Genomic DNA, 18,824 nt, shown 5'->3' on the forward strand with positions numbered 1-18,824 from the left:
TCTCACTTGCTCTCTTTTTTATTTTGTAGGAAATTTTTAATTAAAAAATAATCTGATCCTGAAAAGGGTGACAGATGAATCCTGTGTTTATTAGGTGCAGAATTCTTCAGCAATCCAGGATTTGGGACAGGCTAGAAAGGAAGGCAGCTGTAAGGACATGGGATAAAGATGGGCTTGCAATCCTGAGCTTGTCCAGTGATCGGTCTGACCTGCAGACAGAGCAGCTTCAGTTCTTGCTCTTTCTTCTTTTAAGGTGCTCTGTCACCTTGGGAAGGCCATGAGTCCTGTGCTTTGGAGCAAAGACTTGCCATCTCTCAGAGAGATCACCCCATCCAAGATATCCTCTCTGTCATTTTGTTGAAAACCCAGCAAAGGTAAAAAATCTCATTTCACATCTGCTCAGCATAAATTCCCTGATGGTGATCAATGTTTCCTAAATCTAAGTGTTCACCTCAGCAATCTTACTGGTTTTTTCTACACATTGTGTGTATAACTGTATTTGAGATATTGCCAGTACCCTCAAAGTTAACCTTATATTAGATTTCTGACTGCATATTGAAGCATCTTGACAAATACTCAAATATTCTAAAACATTGACGCTAACAGCAGCTTCTGGGCACTTGGTGAATGAGCCATGCATCAAGGTGCCAGAAGGATGCTGCAGAGCTGACTGGTAGGTAGCTGCCATTCCAATTTGGGATCTTAGTTTCTGCAAGGTCCCAGATACGACTATTTAATTATGCCAAGTTCAAGCATAAATGTTACAGGAGTAATTATAGCTAAAGCGGAGAGCTGAAATTACAATTCATCCTTAGACCTCTGACCCACAAGGCTTTATCAACCCCTGCCTGTAACTAGATGTCCCTTTAACTGCTTTAGCTGAAGAATGAGCTGTGCTTTTCTGGCTGTGACAGAGTTCAGAGTGGTGCCGGTGTTATCAAGGAGGATGAGTGTGAGCCTCTGCTGTGCCTCTGTCGCCTGCCACTGCATTGCTGCTTCTGGAACTGCTTGAGACCCGCTATTTTTTGTTTCTTACGTGTCTACCCACAAGAGGAGCCAAGATTTAAAGGATATCCATCAGCACGGCAGGAGGTGGATTGGACACACAGGCCTTGCTGTGATGTGCTCCTGAGCCAAGCCTTGTTTTTCCGTACGGAGACGTTCGCAGGGAGTTCTCCGTGCATGTCTCGGGAGAGTGCTGGGGCTTTGTCGGTGTGCCGGGATTACAGTGTTAGCATCGTTAGCAATTAAACTGCTAAATCTATTCCCATGATTGGAGATGAGCTTTGTTTTAGTCTTCCTCTCCCTGAATCCAATACTGAGAAATATGCTCCCAAGGTTTTGTGGCTTCTGCTGTTGATGTTTTATCTAAAGCTAAGATCCGATGCTGTGGCTCTGCAGGGGACCAGATCAGCCTTGCAAAATGCTGCTTGTCTGAGCCACGTAGGCATTTTCAATCCCTGTGTCAACCAGTGGCCCCGTTCAGCACTATCGGCATGACAGTCTGAGTGAACAAGTACACATTGAGGGGAATATAGCATTAAATCGTATCACGTCACATGGTGACACAGTAGCTTCTGGGGGACCACCAACTGTGCCATTGGGTTCCCCGTCATAGACACGGGAACTGAAATTAGTAGCTGATGCAGGGTGACTCGGCGTTACCCAAAGCTGATAAGTTTGTAGCTTGTAGAGATTACCCAAATGCCTTCTGCAAATAGCAGCCGATACAGGGATGTGCAAGCTCTTCCTCATCCTCACCTATCCACCCGCCTTTTGAGCTGCACAAACATCCTCTTTTATCTTGTAGTAAGTCTGGGGGATTTGCGGTTCCACTACCAAGACTGTTCTCAAGTGGCTTGCATGGTTTCCCTTTCTTTTCTAAGGGAAATATTCTCATTGAGACAGTTGTCTGCCCCATTTACCCCCTGCTTCTAAGGGCACAGTGTGTCCTTGTAGCAGAGCCCACCTCAAAGTCCCCTCAGGCAGTCTGTGATGCTGGTGAACTGGTCCTCCGTCAACTCCAGGAGTTTCATAGCCTGTATCTCAAATTTGTGGAGCCTAACAACTTGATTGTTTTTTCAGCTTATTCATCCCCAGAAGCTATATTTTATTTGTGTCTTGTGCCTTCTACATGTATCCTCTTCCGCTCACTCACACTCCCTTCTTTTGACCACACAACCCAAATTCTGCCAGTCCTTTTGTCTGGATCGATGATTTTGGAGTCCTCTTCCTCTAGCAGCGAGCCCTTCCTCCCACCTGATCTCAGCTGGCCCTGACAGCAGTTGTGTTGGTGCAGACTTAGAACCGCAGGAGCAAATTCTCGGGTCACAGCAGCAGGCGATGTCTTGAAGGAGACAGAGGAGGTAAAAATGCAGAGCTGTGAATCCCAGTAGCCTGGCCACGCTAGCGGGTGAGGCCTGAGACACTCCAAACGTGTTGTTTTGCTACAGCTGCTTACAGTCATTGCTGCAGTGATTTGCAGCCTGGCAGTATGCTGGATGCTGTCCGCAAAGGCACAGCTAAGCTGGACCTGAGAGCCTGCAAAGTAAAGAACAAGAGAAATTTAATATACAGCTTTGCCATGTTTGCCCTGATTGCTGTTTTAATTGCATTCAAAGAGGAGAGAAAGGGAGGGAGGTGATGAACTTTCCCTGGAGCCCCTGCTCTTGGGTTTTAAATAATTTATTCCACCATGGCCTAAGGATTAGACTACAGCCTGCCCCTGTCCTCCTGCAGAAGTGTGGCGGAGTCATGCAGGGACCTCTTCTTCAGCTGCTCCAGCCTGTTTCTGCCTTGCCTTACTCTTCAGCCAAAGAAGTGCTGGGTATTTGGCTGAAACAAATCCTTGCTGCCATGCAGGCAGACAGGGATCTCTTCACTTCTTCCCTGAGCTTTTCAGATCCTTGGTTCTTAGCAAGGGTATATACCATCTGTAATGAAGCTATAAAGTTAACCAGTTCCTCTAGAAGAGGTGTTACCTTCCATGCATGCACCACTTTTTTTGTTTTTGATAGCCCCAAACAGACCTAAACCCGTAGCCAGGCCTCACCACTTGCTGGAGCTTGCTGCAGTGGAGTCATATGTATATGAGAACCTTCCCCTTATCCTTGACCTTGAAGGGTCTGCCCAGAATTGGGAACCCCTTTGCCTACAGGAGCTTCATAAAGCCTTACATTTTCACAGCTCCCTCTAGACAGGATGCTTTGTCTTGGTGATATCTAGACCGCAGACCCCTGACACCAGATCTTACTGCTTGGTACAGATGGGGAAACTGAGGCACAGAGCATAGCTCTGTGAATTGGAAAGGCCTTGCCAGGAATTCACAAAAGCACTATATAAAGGGCACCAGAGTCCTGATTCCCCTTCTGCTGCATGACCTCTAGGCAGTGCTTTCCAAGAGTCACACACTTCTCCTGGTTTCAAACCTTAATCAGTTTGTGCTATAAAGGAAGGAAAGAAAGAAAAAGTCTCAAAGGACCCCAGCAGCTCTCACTAGTTTTACCTCTTCCAGCTGGCTTGTGGAGTTGGGGCAAATAATCCAGTCCCACGTCCAGTCCCACAGCCATTTTTTTCTGCTGTGGTTGGATTGGCAGCTGTCAGAATTGCCCCGCTGCTTCCCTGGCCCATGACACATTTCCCCTTCCAGTCAGTACTTGCTTAAATTCCCTTCCTTGGAAATCCATTCTTTCACTAATGCCACTTTACATTAATTTAAACCAGCCTGCACTGCAGCCTCTATATTATGCCTTCTTTTCAGATGATCTTTTACTTATTAAAAGAGGCACCTCAGCTCCTGGCTCAAATTTTATTTTGCATTATTTAATATTTTTTCTATCAGACTCTGTGTCTCAGTAGCATTGGAGGTCTCTGGAGTTTTGGGCTTGGAGCTCTTCCCATGCTCCACATTAGCATCTCTCTGCAAGAGGGCTTCATTACGGACAAAAAACTCCTCTTCCTCTACGGCTGTGATTCCTTTCCTTTCCAGAAGGCTCCTGTTCTTGGAGCCTGAGTGACTAGATATACATCTGTACATCACCATGTATATATATCTATATGCACCTGTATCTATATACTGCTTTCTGCATGCTGGATACCAAACAGTGACATCTCGGCTGACGGTAACTACTAGGAAAGAGGAGCCCTCAGTTCCCCATAGTTTGTGTTTTAGCTGAGTATGGAAGTGTGGGGAGCAGATTTGTGAGGTTTGCTTCCCTGTGCATGTACATGCCCACTTGGCATCTCCTGATGTTCAACAGGAATATGTTTGCAGTCCCTTTGTACAGCACCTGATGCAGCCTTCTCTGCTTGTGGCACTGCTGAATAAAAGTAACAGTTGATGGTATTCTACAGAAATAAAGGTCTGGAGCACCAAGTATCACTATTCACCAGTGGGGTTTTTTTTTGTTTGCTTGCTTTTCAGGCAGTATTATGAGATGCTCTACAACACAGCAGATGAGCTCTTAAACCTCGTGGTGGATCAAGGGGTGAAGTACACAGAGCTGGAATACATCTATGCCCTGAACTTACTGCACCGGAGCCAGACGGGTGTGGGGGACCAAACCACCCAGAACATGAGGTTGCAGCGGTTGAAGGAGATAATTTGTGAGCAGGCTGCTATCAAACAGGCCACCAAGGACAAGAAAATCACCACCGTGTAATCTGCTCTGTCACTCATATTAACTGAGCAGCAGGGGCTGTCCGGTTGCAGGTCCAAGCCTCCGCGTTCCTGTTACAATCAAAGGCAAAAGCGCGTATCTTCTGGGTGGCATTGTACTAGTGAGAAGGGAAATGCCATTTGAGATTTGGGGTTGGGGTTGTTTTGGGGGTTTTGATGTGCAATCATGTAATGCTTCCTTAACGTGTTCTCCCAAGAGTGATTGCACAGCAGGAACAGGCATCCTGGTGGAGATTTGGGTGGGATATTTGGCTTTGCTCTGTTGCTGCTGCTTTGCCGTGAGATGTAGGGCAAGCTGCTATCTCTGGCGGGGTGGGAAAAGAAATTTCACACTGGGTTAGGTCAGAGTCTTCAGTGGAAGTTCACAGCTAAAGTAAACCACACTAAAGTAAACAAACAGCACCATGACAGTCGAGCACAGACCTGTCGGTCACATGCGGGATCTTGATGGTTTTGAAGCCATTCCAACAGCATTGCTGCATGGAGCCTGTTTCAGCTCTGCCAGTACTATTCTCCATGACATTTGTAGATGCATTAAGTTTTCTGCTGTTTCCACTGCAAAGAGATGTAGTTGCTTATTCCTTTAGATAGTGATAAGCCAGTTCTCATAGTGGGAGGTAACATGGGACCATTTGTTTCCACTTCTACTTTTTCATTATCACAGAGCCATATGGCATCAGTTTCTACAGCGCATACTGCACTGGATGATGGTAGAAGTAGAAGAAAATTGCCAATATAAGGTAATAGCAAAACTTAATTCTCTTTTTCTGATTATATCTTTTGAGTCTCCACAGCTCAAAAGATATTTTGTAATTGTCATTTGATGTACTGGAAGGACACACAGGCTTACGTACCTCAGCACTCATGATCTGCAAGGGCAGGAGGAGGGCAGATCCCAGCTCTGCAGTCTGAGGCGTGCTCAGGTCACCGTTTCTGCCCTGCCTTGACCATATGAAGCCACCTGGTAAAAGGTTCCGTATTCACTGAGGCTGAGGAGTTTATACCATCCCTCCAAACCCAGAATACACTCCACTTGTATTTGTCAAATTGTCAACCCAGCTGGGTTTCTCATGCTGAGATAGGTTCTCTCTGAGCTGTGTAACTGCTTGTGTGTCAGTCTTGAAACTGCAAAATTAAAAGATGCTTAAGACTCCTCAAAGGCTCTAGTGCTTTTTGTGGTATTTGAAAGATTCTCTTCCAGGTCCGAACTCATATGGTGACCTCCAGGGTTACATCAATGTGGAAGTGGTCTTCTGAATCATTCAGTCTAATCCCCAGTTACCATGGGCCAACTGGACAAGAAGCTTCTCAACCTCCATGTTAAAAGGAGAACCGGTAGTTCTAGTTCTTAGGAATCTTCTTCTGGTTTCCATTCTCATTTTATTCATGAGCCCAGTTTTTCTTATGCTGATATTGGCCATTAACTACAAGAGTTCTTTCCTTTCCTTGATGAATTTGCATGACTGAGGGTGGAGAACACCACCATGGTAACACGTATGTATGATGATGTGGGGGGTCTTTCTGGGGGAACACATGAGATCTGTATCCACCTGCTCAAATATTGAGATGTGCTGCAGTGGAGAGACAGGAAAGCAGGCTATTCCGTATCCAGACTATGGAGGAAGGTAAAGAAGCTGCTTGGTACATACAAGACAGATTTCAGACTCTTTGAGGTACAGAAGTGATGGGTAAGGAGTTGTAAATTCAGACTGGGCTGCTTTGGCCTGATGTCAGACTATTTTTGATTCCTTTCGTCTTTAATTGCTTAATAATCTGAGGCTCTGCCTCGTCTTCACATGGCTGATCTTGAGCTTTGCAGTCCCCATTTTCCACCCACCGAGCAGCTGTGCTGGCGGGTGCCATGACAGATTGCATGAAATCAAGAAAATTTCATACTTGGGAGTTTGCTTCTAAAGCAAATTATTAAAAGACTCTTCTTTGAACTGTACCTCACATTGTCCATCACACCACCACAGGATGTAAATACAAAGCCCTAGCTCATATCTGTGCAGTGATATGTGAGAAGACATTTGCTAGATTGCATGGCACAAGAACACCACGGCACAACCGTGGAGAGAAGAAAGGCAGTGACAGACAGGGACTTACCTAGACCCTGGTGTAGAGGAAAGAAAAGGTTTTGCGGTTGAGGTAATTACAGTCTATAATTAGCTTGCATCTCTCTCTCCTCAACTGTTAGACTCACAGTCCTCTCCAAACCTTCACAAGGGAAGTAAGTATTCTCTCCGTGTATTAGAGTGGTCACGCCAAGGGCACAAAGGAGTGAGGGTTGCCAGAGGGCACAGAGAAAGGCATGAGCAGCATGTGGCATGTAGGAGCCCAGATCCTGAGCACCTTATTTCAGCCACCCATTGACATATGCTGCACAAGCTTTCTTGCTGCATCACAAGAAGGTGCTACCAGAAAGAATCCTCATCAGCCTTAACAAATCCTTAATGAATATTTTTTCCCAGAAAGGTAGCTTTTGAATGCACCGTGTTTTCTTGCCAACAGGTGTTTCAGAAGTGTAACATACACAGTGAAGATTATGATTTTGAAGCATAGAAGTCTCCAGATAGCTCATGCTTAGGCAATGCACCTAGTTTTGGTGTTGGTTTTAGATCACCCACTCTCCCTGCTGCTTTCCAAGAGAGAGCGCTAAATAATCCTCTGCACAGTGCAGTTAGGCTTCGCTAAACCATCTCCCAGTAAGTTTCCTGCTGCATGTGTGTTTCCAGATAGCGCTAATGGCATGGCAGCAACCCATTTGCTACTAAGCACCTGGACAATATGAGCAATGAGGGGGCTATTTTGGCCGCAAGCCTGCCTGAAAAAAGAGAGGCCCCTTGCAAGGGGTCTGGCTCATGTGTTGGTGTTTGTTGCAAATCCTCTCTCACTAACAGGGGATCGAGTGGGTGGGGGAGAGATGTTTTGGGAACACTTTTTGTTCCTTAAGCTGTTATCACTGGTAGAGTCAAGCTGTTAATAGTAAATAACTATTCAGACAACACGCTGGCTCATCCACTCACAATGTCCACACACTCTCATAAGCACCCATCTGGAGCCACAGTTGGGAGACCAACCCCAAAGGTGGTTGGAAGAAGAGGGTGGTTGGTACTGACACACCAGTGGCTTCTAAGTAGGTGTTGGGAAAGTCCCTTGAGAGCACATTGTCTCGCCCAGGGATCTCTAATCCTGTACTGGTCATCTCCATATAGCAGCCACCACCCTCTTGGGCATGGTCCGAGTCACGCAGCCCCTTATTGATGCTCGTATGCAGTCGTGGTCTTGTGCAGATGTGGCAGGCTCTGGCTCTCCTGAATTTATCAGTTCTTATAGATCGAACAGATGCACAAGTCTCCTGAGAGTACCAGTCCCTGGGAAACTTTCTGACGCTACCTTGCCAGAATTTATTTTTCCTTTCTTCAGCATGTTGTTGTCTAGTAACTATTTCTCTATCCCAGCCTGTGGAACCTGGTCACACAGATGGGGCATTTGTAACACATCCACGGTGGAAGATGGTTTCCCAAAGGGAACAAACCCCATGAGGGTGTCGCAAACTGTGTGAAGACCCAGGACCCTCCTTCGTCTTAGATCTGAGCTCTGCACAACCCCACTTCTGCTCTGAAGGAGGGACCCAGTCCTCAGTCTGGTACCTTCTTACAAGACTGCAGATAACATCTCCGGTTCTGTTTGCCGCACCAGTTCTTGCCTATAAGTGGTTTTGCAGTCCTGACATGACCCTGCAGGCCACAATGGTTTATGGACAAGGCCCAGAGATTTTGTTTTGTAATGCAACATGAAATGCTGTCAGCTCTGCCAGCGCTTAGAGAGTAATCGTTATATGGATGTGCCCCTTTGGTGCTTAAAGAGACAAGGAAATACTTCTCCAGATCGCAAAACGAAATATTTTCATGGGGACTGTAAAAGTTCATGAGGGTTTCACAATTTCCTCTTTACAGCCTCATAATCTTTACTGGGTTTTAATTATCACACTATTTTGAAGCCTGCGCCAGACACAATAGCAGAAGTGGAAGGTAAAGCAAATTGCTCCACTTCTTTTCACAGTTGCATGTATCAGTCACCAGCTCATCCTCTCCCAAGTGCCTACCCCCTCTTGACATCCTCTTCATTAAGGATGATATAAACCTGCCCGTCTGCCGGATATACATACAAATATATGTATGAACACACACATGCATAGATAGATAAATAAGACCCCCAGGGATATCATGGTGTGGGTCCCCTAAACCTCATAATCTGCCATACACATGATGAGCGTGGCCATTCAGAGACAGCGCTGGCTGGAAAGGTTTGCTGAGGAGTCATTCCACTGAGATTCTCTTTTTGCCTTTTATTGGCTGCGTTTTTATTTTATTAGCATGAGTCATAATTGCAAATTTCTTTTTGAATGTGGTAGATAGCAATAAAGGGGAGGGCACTCAGACAGGGAGCAGGGGAGAGCTGCCAAGAGGAAATTAGCATTGCAGTAATGTTGATTCTATTGCTCTTAGACAAGTGGGGAGCTCTTTTGAGGGGGAAAAGAGAGTCATTTTACTGCGCTGAGACATGGAGAAGTCACACAAATGGCCACTTGCACACTGATCCTTAGTCCTGGGTATTAATTCCCATAGTGGAACACACTATGATACACAAGCCCTGTCCGTCACTGCAGACCTTGGCCACAAAGCTGACAGTGCTCTAATTTCAGGAATTTATAACCCAAGGATTCATCCTACCGCACTTTAAATACCCAGTGACCCACATCAATTATATCACAGTAGCAACTTGAGCCTTGGGCAAGGCTGGATGTCCACCGCTGTGTATGTGCATAGCAGAGGGTGTTCTGCCCTAAAGAGTTGCACTCCAAACAGGCGTGATGGAGGATAAACTCAAAAGGAAGCGTAGATGCAGGGAAGTCAAATATTGCTCTCCAGGCCATGGTCCCTGGTGTACTAGCCCTGTCCTCTCATTACTGGGCAAAGCTGTCTTGTCAATCCGAGCTGGAGCTGCCTGTGCCCTGCAGTTCATGTTTTAGCTTTTTGCATCGAATAGGGAGCGTGCTCAGAAATAAGGCATTTTATTTTATTTTCTGTTTCTTCCTTTGCTGATTGGATCTAACAACTGAGCCAGGAAAAAAAAAATTAGGTAGCTGCAGCCAGCATACAATCATTAAATTTGCTTTTGAATGACCTGTGTGAAATTCATCAGGAGCGATTTATTGGGAAGTTCATTGCATCGGTGTTCATTATTTACTCTGTTAGGCTTAGGGACAGTGGCAATCAGCAGAGAAAATTGGACTGTTAGGGCCTTGGACTTCAGTGTTTGTAATTTCCTCTACCAAGTTGCAGCATGAAATATATTTGGCACAGACAAATCGCTCCCTCCGCTGCTACAGCTCAGTGTGCTCATCCAGTGGTGCCCAGCCATCATTGTGCCTCTGACAATTGGAGCAGTGAAAGCAGGTCTGGGGAAAAGAAAAGAGAAATAGAAAGCAGCCTGAATCCCGACCCTGGTGCTGAGCACTTCCAAAGGCCTGTGGTGACTTGCATGAATATCACAGTTATTTTTCATGCCTCTGCCACCCAGCTGAGGCAAAGCTACTGCTCTGGCTCCTGGCAAAGACCCCCTCCATCGCTGGACTCTGACAAGCACAAGCAGGCCAGGCCTGAGCTGAGTGGTACAGGGACTAAAATCCAGGGGATCCACAAGAGAGAGACTGATGGAGAACTGGTGATATTTGTATTGTGCAAATTGCGTTTTCCTGGTCATCGAGGGGAAGATGCAAGAGGAAATGGCCTGGAGATGAAATACCCCTCCACAGGTCTCTCCTTCCCACGGTAGCCATACTGTCTGCTGGCCCCCTGCCCTATTAAAAACACCTTGCAATGACGAGCAGCAACACACAACACTGCAGTGGCTTCGTGATTCTGAATATAGCCAACTCCACCAGCTCTGCAATAACCAGACATCAGGTCTCTCGTGATATATCTACAGTGCTTCTCCAGCAGGATTGCCTGTCACGGTCTTTGTCCCCTCATGCTAAGGGACAGCCTTCAAGGTGTCTCTGATCCCCCATGGTGCCTTTTTGGTCCCCTGGCTGGTGGCGCATCCCACGACCACCAGCAAGGGACCAGAGGAGAGCAGAGTTTCTGAGATACGAGGGGTCAGGTGCAGACAGGGTGTTGGGACTGAAGTAGGGGAGATCTCATCTGCTGGTTGGGACAGATGTTAGGAGGGGGGTCTGCTGCCACCTTGCCCTCATGGGCAAAGTCCCCAGTGGGCTCAGACTGTCAGAAAGACAGGGAGCTAACGAGGGAGACCTGGGCTTCCCCAAGTCCCTCTGACCCCTCATCCAAGACTTTTAAGACTATTGCTTTGCTCATGCAGGGTGCTGGCAGCTGTCCCCACATGGGGACTTCTCCAAATTCAAGGCAGCCACCTCTGATGTGACACACATACACACACAACCCCATGCAAATCCCCAGTGGAAAATCTCAGGGAGCCGCATTGAGAAACACCAGAGGATCAAGGGGAAATGAGTAAACCCAAGCCACTGGCTGCAGGGAACTGATTTAAGGAGTTTGGCTGTGCTCCCAGCAGGCTGAGTACCAGTAACACAGCCATAGGAATAACCTGAAGGGAAGGTGTCAAACAGACTCACACCTGTATGCCATCACCATGAAAACTAGGACCTGCAAAGCTGTGTTAAGTATGATTTGAGCAGCATGCAAGATGCCTGTTTTACACCTCGCTTCTCTTCATACTCGGGGGCACCAAGGCAGCATTTCAGGTTTTCCCTTCTTCTCTACATCCAGCTGGGTCCTTTTATTGCTTGGTGCTTCTTGGCGAATCACTGAGTGAATTTGCATGGGGCTTTTGCAAGTGCAAAGAGCTATCAGCATGCTAGGGCTGCCTATAAATCCGCTTTGCATGTGGCATGTATTTGGGAGCTGATTGTTTTTATAATTGAATAGTAAATCAATGTATTTAAGGCCAGCGTTTGCCATTAACACTTCTGAGTATGAAATGCTCCCTCTGTCAATAGTGGGAAGGTTTTATTAGGATAATAACTGCTGATTTAGAGCTTCAGTTCTGGTTTGGGGTTTTTTTTTAATGCTCAGTTCAGTGTTTGCTGTTCCAGAGCTAGGAGAATTTGGGGAACATTTCTCACCACAGCCAAGCACCGTTCAAAATGCGACATGAGATTGAATGTCTGGGGAAACATCTCTCACCCTCTGTGCCACATCAGACTCTTCAGCAATGAGGAAATTAACAAGTTTTCTTTCACTAGCACAGCTGCAGTCACTTCTCACCTGCCTGAACTGCTCCATCCCCTTCTTCAAGCTTTCAGCTTGAGAAGCTGAGTGCAGTGAGGGCTCTTTGAGACACATTTTGGGGGCTGAATCTATTTCAAACCACTGATCTCCACTGGGCCTGGCTGGGTGTGATGTGGGTTGCCCTTTCTCTTACCTTCCTGGCTACCAGACAGCCATTCTCCTTCCCCTGATCGAACATTGGCCTACAAGATTCATCTCTCCTTGGTGCATCCAGAAATCCCCCTTCTCACATGAAGAGCAGGAATGTGTCAGATGAGGCTGTGAATAACTGAGCTGGCGTACTGAGCTGTTGCTCATTAATCACTCAGAAGAGAAGCCTGGGCATTTAGGGGAACTGTAAAAGTCCCTCATCTGCATGATTAAGTTCTTTCCCAGCTGATTACAGAAGGAGGACACTCTTTGAACAGCTCCTGTGTTTTTAATGATTCCTTAAACGTGAGTAGATTACCCCAAAAGCTCTGGGCAACCAGAGACAACCCCTTGTGCCATCCTCCCCCCTCCCTTTAGTGGATCAAGAGAGTCCACATTACGGAATGCAGAGAGTTTGGATGGGAGGACGCCAAGATGTCCATGGGCACACAGCCACTGACTCCCACTGCGGGGTCACCCCTGCCATGTGGAGGACATGGAGTAGGGAAAGGTTGAGTAAGAGTGGTCTGGGCACAGAGATGACAACATGGGACTGGAGGGGACACCTTACAGATGGTTGGCCAAATATGGAGACAGATGGTGACATGGGACCTGACAGATCTTCTGCAGCAGCATGAGCAGATGTTCCCTCCTCTCCATAGACCCAGTGGCCACAAAGAGGCAGTCGGTACAAAGTCCCATTGTGGCCAAGGTGGCTGCTCAGGTGAGTAAGGGCTCCTGCTGCTAGGAAAAAAGTTGCCGTGTTACAATGCAAAGCCCGGCACCCTGCAGACCTGCATGTTCAGGGATGGCCACTGGGAGTCCATGAAACCACGGTGCTCTGGCTTTTCTGTCACCTTCCTCCCCCAAGCCATCTGTGCCTGCTCATTCCAACAGAACGGTTCCTTGTGCAGCTGTGCTGCAGATTTGTCTCCCCAAATTTTGACTAAGTGATGCAGTGAGCCAGGAGAGCTGGTTGCAAGCAGATACAGAGGAGCAAGGCAGGCTGGTACAAAGATCTCCAAACAGGACAGGTACCAAAGAATCCAACAGCTTGTAGATAAGCTGCATGAAGATGCAAGCACAGCCCTTTCCCTGGAGGCTGAGACCACCACGTGCTCCAGCACCCACCACCACCCTCTCAATGCCACATGTGCGATGAGATGAAGAGCGTGGTCTGGCACGTGTTTGCCCCATGGTGGTGAAGGCTCCCTGCACAGCACATGGGCTATAGTTGAATCTAACGCTGTGGAAGTGTCAATAAAGAGCAGCTCGTGGGTGGTGTTTGAAGATTATTTACATAAACATAATTTCTGCTAAACCCCCCACCCCCCTTACCTGACAACTTCAAAGGCACCAGCGTAAAACCAAAGCCCACAACTTTGTGCACCGCCCCTCAGATTTGACCCTTCTCCATGGAGGTATGGGGCAGCTGCCAATGAATGGGTTCTCCGACGTTCCTGGCCAGCCTTGCTTTCCCCGACTGGCCAGATGAGCACAATCATGAAGCAGACCAGGAGGGCAGGGTAACATTTTGGGGGTGGGAACACCAAACCCTTCCAGGAAATGGTACCCATCCAGGACCATGGAGAAGCTGGAGCTGAAAAGTGACAGCAGTTGCTGGGGACACAGAGGGATGAAGACAAAGCAGAGGGAAGGCCACAAATCGTTGACAAGGCATAAAAACCAACATGGTTTCTGGAGGAAGATGGACAAACAGCTGTCAGACTTTTGGGATGGCTGTGCTTAGCTTTTAGTGTGTAATTTTCACTGTGTGATTTCTGCAGGAAGAAGCTCAATTTTCATCCTTCATGCTAGGGAAGGAGAACGTGGCCTGGGTAATCCCCTGGCTGGATGTGCTGTGCTGGACCAGGGATGTGGCAATGGAAGGAGGAGGTTTGGGGCGACATTTCTCACCACCCCAACTATTTTCTGTGTCCATAAAAGTTAACATTACCACCTAGGCATTTTGTTTCCCCAAGTCTGCTGCTTTTTTTAATGCCCCTGTTCAGGAACGATCTGTCTTCAGCCCAAAATACATAAGGCTAATTTCACCCTGTGGAGAGGGGTCTTAAAGGAGCCATTCCGCCTCGGAGCTCATGAGCAGGCAGCCGGTCCCTGCACTGCCAAGCCAAACAGATGGGGTGGGGGGAGACAGGGAGGGAGGACAAGTGTGTTTCTGAGGTTTTAATAATCCCTTCTCCTGTCTGAATCATCACAAATCCCAGTGGAAGGGCAGGCATTTTCCAGATGGTAGGAAATAAACTTTGGGACACTTCCATGCTGAGAACTCATTAGCCCTGCTGGCTCTGCTCCAAGCTTGATGGCAGTCCATGTAAACTGTATTTGGACCTGCCCTTTTTCTATCATCTGTTCCCATGAAATCTCCAGCCCCGTCTTACACGGACAAGCTGCCCAGCTAGCTATTAATTTGATTACGTGTGGCCTTTGCCTCTTGGAGAGCTTGGAGTTCGGGCAAGTATCTTCCCGTAAACCTACTGCATGCTAATCTGAGCATCTCAGCTGCCTTCACGCCACCCATCTGCTCGCCATTCATTTGATGGTAACCTGCCTATGCAGAGTCTGGGGAATAGTGAGGTATTTGGCTGGCTTCCAGTTGCAAAGGCAGAGCACTGGACAGAAAAAAAAAAATGTATATATGTACATGCATGCAAAGGGTTTTAAGCCCAGCCACAGCCAAATGTAACTACTGTGCTTTGCATGAGCTGCAGCGGTATTCTCTGTCCTAACACACACTCTGTGCACCCCTCAAACTGGGACGGGGGTGGGCAGTTCTGCCAGGCAGTATCTGCACTTGGTGGCTGTCACTGCCCCCCACCACAGATGACGGAGCTTCCAGAGCAATCACAAGACTGCAAATTATCCCATTCTGCCCCAAATCTCGAACAGCCATTAGCTGAGTGACAGGAAAGCCACGTGAGTCGTACCAGGTCCTGGTAGGGCTCTGCTGCTGTAGGTATTTCTGGCTGCAGTAGCAACCTGGCTCGGTATGCAGGGTGCTCCTCCTTGTGTGGTTGCAGGATGTCAGACTCAGCCAAAGTTGTGATCTAGAATAAAAGGTTCTCTGCAGGTTTTCTTCTCTCTAAAAACCTCATAGCTTTTCCATAGCACAAAGCTTGCCCACCTTGCAGATAGCCCTTAACAATCCTTTGAACAAGCTCCAGCTAAAGATAGATGTTTCTGCAACTCAGTTGGGTAAAAGTGTCCCATCTTCTATGGGGGGTGACCTATTTGCTCTCTGTTTTAGAACTTGGAAGGCACAGTAAGAAAACCCCCATGCCGGTTGAAAGAGACAGCAGGACTGTCCTGTTTCATTGCAGCAGTGTTTTACGCAGCAGAAGCTGTTTCAAAGAGGTCCGTGCAGTGTAAGGCTCCACTAAGGAGCCGGTGCTGCAGAGCAGACTGACTGGTCAGGTGGGGTTCAGCCCTCCTGTGCCATTTGCAACCCAATGCGTGACTTGACACTGCAGGTGTGTGGTGGGGACAGGCAGCAGTTGTTTCACCCGTGCACTATGGCATTGGGCTGCCAGGAGGGCACGTGGTGGCTGACACCCATGTCCTGTGGTCACAGGGAGCCCCAGCACAGGAGGGGAGCAGGTGCTGATAATCCTGCAGTCAGGGAATGCAGGGTTCACATCAAAAAAGTGACTTTCTCTGTTTGCAGGAGGCAAAATCTGCAGATGCCGACTATAAAACAGTATGGTTTTGAGAAAAAGAATATCTTAGTGTCCTGGTTTTAGCTGGGATAGAGTTAATTTTCCTTCCAGTAGCTGGTATAGTGTTATGCTTTGGATTTAGTATGAGAATAATGTGGATAACACACAGGTGTTTTCAGTTGTTGCTAAGTAATGTTTAGTCTAAAGTCAAGGATTTTTCAGCTTCTCCTGCCCAGCCAGCAAGAAGGCTGGAGGGGTACAAGAAGTTGGGAGGGGACACAGCCAGGACAGCTGACCCAAACTGGCCAAAGGGTTATTCCATACCATGTGATGTTATGGCCAGTATATAAACTGGGGGGAGGTGGCTGGGGCGGGGCAGATCACTGCTCAGGGACTGACTGGGCATCAGTGGTGAGCAATTGCACTGTGTATCACTTGTTTTGTATATTCAAGACATTTTATTATTGTTATTACTATCATTATTAGTTTCTTCCTTTCTGTCCTGTTAAACTGTTCTTATCTCAACCCAAGAGTTTTACTTTTTTTTCCCTGATTCTCTCCCCCATCTCACCAGGGGGGTCGGGGGGCATCGGGGAGTGAGCGAGCAGCCGCGTGGTGCTTAGTTGCTGACTGGGGTTAAACCACAACACCTGGAGATCATTAAAGCTTAAAACAGCTACAGCAGCCCAATAGAGAGTAAGTAGCTGCTGTCCTCGAGCAGCTCCTGCTTGGCTTTGTAGCTCTGCTGAGTCAGAAATTGTTCTCCTAGGTCACAAAAAATCCAAAAGCCTCCCAAAACATATTTCTAGATATCATCCCGCCTTTCCTTTCAGGATTTTCCATCCTTTCCTGACCTCTCCAGCCCTTGGTTTGCTGCCCATGCCTGAACACAGTCCTAGACATGCACCATCTGGAGAAGAGACTTTGCAGGGCAGCCTCTGTGCCCAGAGGGCTGTGGGAGAAGGCACGGGTTGCTTAGTGGAAAAGGAGTAAATCCCATTAAGGGTTTTAACATTTATGGCCAGCGGGATAATGAAGGAAGGTAATTTGGGGTAGCTTTATTGCAGTTATCATAATGTTTCCCTGAAGCACAATGATAAAAGTCAGTGCATAATGTCCATAAGGAGTTTTTATATCTTCCTCTTTTTATTTTTTTTAAGCAATAGCCATTGCAGTCAAAGACGGCTGTCATTTTATGAACACAGAGAAGGCAATTATGTGACATTGAAACCCAGAATTTCAAGACTCTCAAGGCTCACCTGGCTGTCATGACCCATGTTGGAGACCCACTGCAATAACCAGGATCCCCCATCCCCAACATTAAATTGTTTTACCACATGGAGCAGTGCTGTCCCAGTGTTTATCATCTTGCGGGGACCTGTATTTGGAGATGGCCTGGCACATCTTCTCTTCCTCCCCTCCTTTATTTTCTGGCTTTACTTTCTCATTTTACCCTGTTCTGCAATGTAAGAAGAAAGGTAGATGATGGACTGGGAATGAGAGAAGCCCAAAATGAGAGAAAACAACTAATGTTCATTTTCTACTCTGCACTAACAAACTTGTAGAACTTGCTGCCACAGGGCATGACTGGAGCCAAGAGGTTACTGTGCACAACTCAACTAATCATAAAACCTGCTCACAGAAAACTCAAATATCTTTAGCACCTTTACTTAAGATATATAGTAAGAGTGGCTTGGTATCTGTAAGACGTTTTCTGTGGCCCAAAGCTTGTTGTTGGCTACATCTGGGGATTTTTTATTTCTTCCCCTGACATGTGGTGTGATGAGCTCTCTGTTTCCTCAAACAGGAATGCTAACAAATCAGTAATTTTAACAAAGTGCAGCAGTGCTTTGCAGGGCTAAACAAAACCATCGTCCTGGAAAATTTGCAGCACCAGCACCCACTCCAGCAGCTGTCACCCATGGGCGCACTGCGTGCTGAGATGGGTGCCCGCACCTCACAAGCCTGACCGTGGAAGCAGTCAGGCTTTTGTGGTAATTAAAAAAAACCAAAACGAGGACAACATGTAAAGATAATTCAAAAGCTGTCTTTTTACTTTCCCCCACTGTGACAGCCTGATCTCTTATTATTTCCCAAATGTTTCCAGCAAAATTATATAGATTTTTCCACCAGTTCTGAATATGTGCTTTTTTTCTTAAGGAAACACATTACTTCACCATTTCAAACAGCCCCAGCCCCTCACCCCAGCAGATGGCTGTGACTCCCAGTATAAACGATCAATGTCACCAGTCCTCCCAGCCAAAAACTGGGAAGACCAGGACTGTCTGGCCTGTGACTAAAACAGCTGACTAGAAGTCAGGGCTGCAGGCTGTCTGCACAGCCCTTTGTCTTGTTATGGTGCCACTGAGCAAAGCCACCATCTTGCACAGAGCCCATCTTGGCCGGGGGCTTTGTGGCTGGGTAACGGTGCCCTGGAGATTATTTGTCTGACAGGATGGACTTTGCATCCTCACCTGGAACACACAAACGGAGGCGAACACACTCCTCCCCCTGCTGGGGGGGGGGGGGGGGGGAAAAAAAAGGCGAAGGCGTTGTGTGAGGGGGGGATGCGGTGCCTTCAGTCACACAAGCATCTCTGTGAGGCGGGAGGGCACCGGCTGAGGAGACCGCCAGTCAGGCGGACTACAACTCCCAGCATGCTCTGCGGCCCGGCGCCCACTGCGAGAGAGCCCCGCGCAGGGAACTACAACTCCCATCCTGCACCGCGCCGCCCGCCGCTTTTCTATTGGCTGGCTGGCGCGAATCCCCTTCCCCGCAGGGGGTGTGGCGCTTCTCCCGTCTCCACGACAACAGGAGAGCCAACAAGATGGCGGCGGCTCGTCCTGAGGGGTGATGGGGTGGTGGTCGAGTGCGAACGCACCGGTAGCGCAGCTCCCTCCGCATCCTCGCTTCTCATTACAGCTCATGGCGGGGTGCGAGGAGAAGCAGGGACAGGGCGGCCTCAGCAAGCCGCTTCCCCCTTCTCCTGGGCCCCCGCAGCAC

The 18,824-nt window shown here is 47.7% G+C and overlaps 1 protein-coding gene across 1 annotated transcript in view; it reads left to right on the plus strand.

Moving 5' to 3' along the window:
* The window catches only part of LOC104840287 (exocyst complex component 4-like), a 328,127-nt gene extending 322,290 nt beyond the window's left edge, over positions 1-5,837 (plus strand). Inside the window, exon 12 of the mRNA XM_010581112.1 lies at positions 4,424-5,837. Coding sequence (XP_010579414.1) covers positions 4,424-4,661 — 238 coding nt within the window. The 3' untranslated portion in view covers positions 4,662-5,837. The remainder of the gene's footprint in view (positions 1-4,423) is intronic.
* Positions 5,838-18,824: the final 12,987 nt, after the last annotated feature.

This window comes from Haliaeetus leucocephalus, unplaced genomic scaffold (assembly GCF_000737465.1).
Source record: "Haliaeetus leucocephalus isolate CR32 unplaced genomic scaffold, Haliaeetus_leucocephalus-4.0 Scaffold751, whole genome shotgun sequence".
Classification (NCBI taxonomy): domain Eukaryota; kingdom Metazoa; phylum Chordata; class Aves; order Accipitriformes; family Accipitridae; genus Haliaeetus; species Haliaeetus leucocephalus.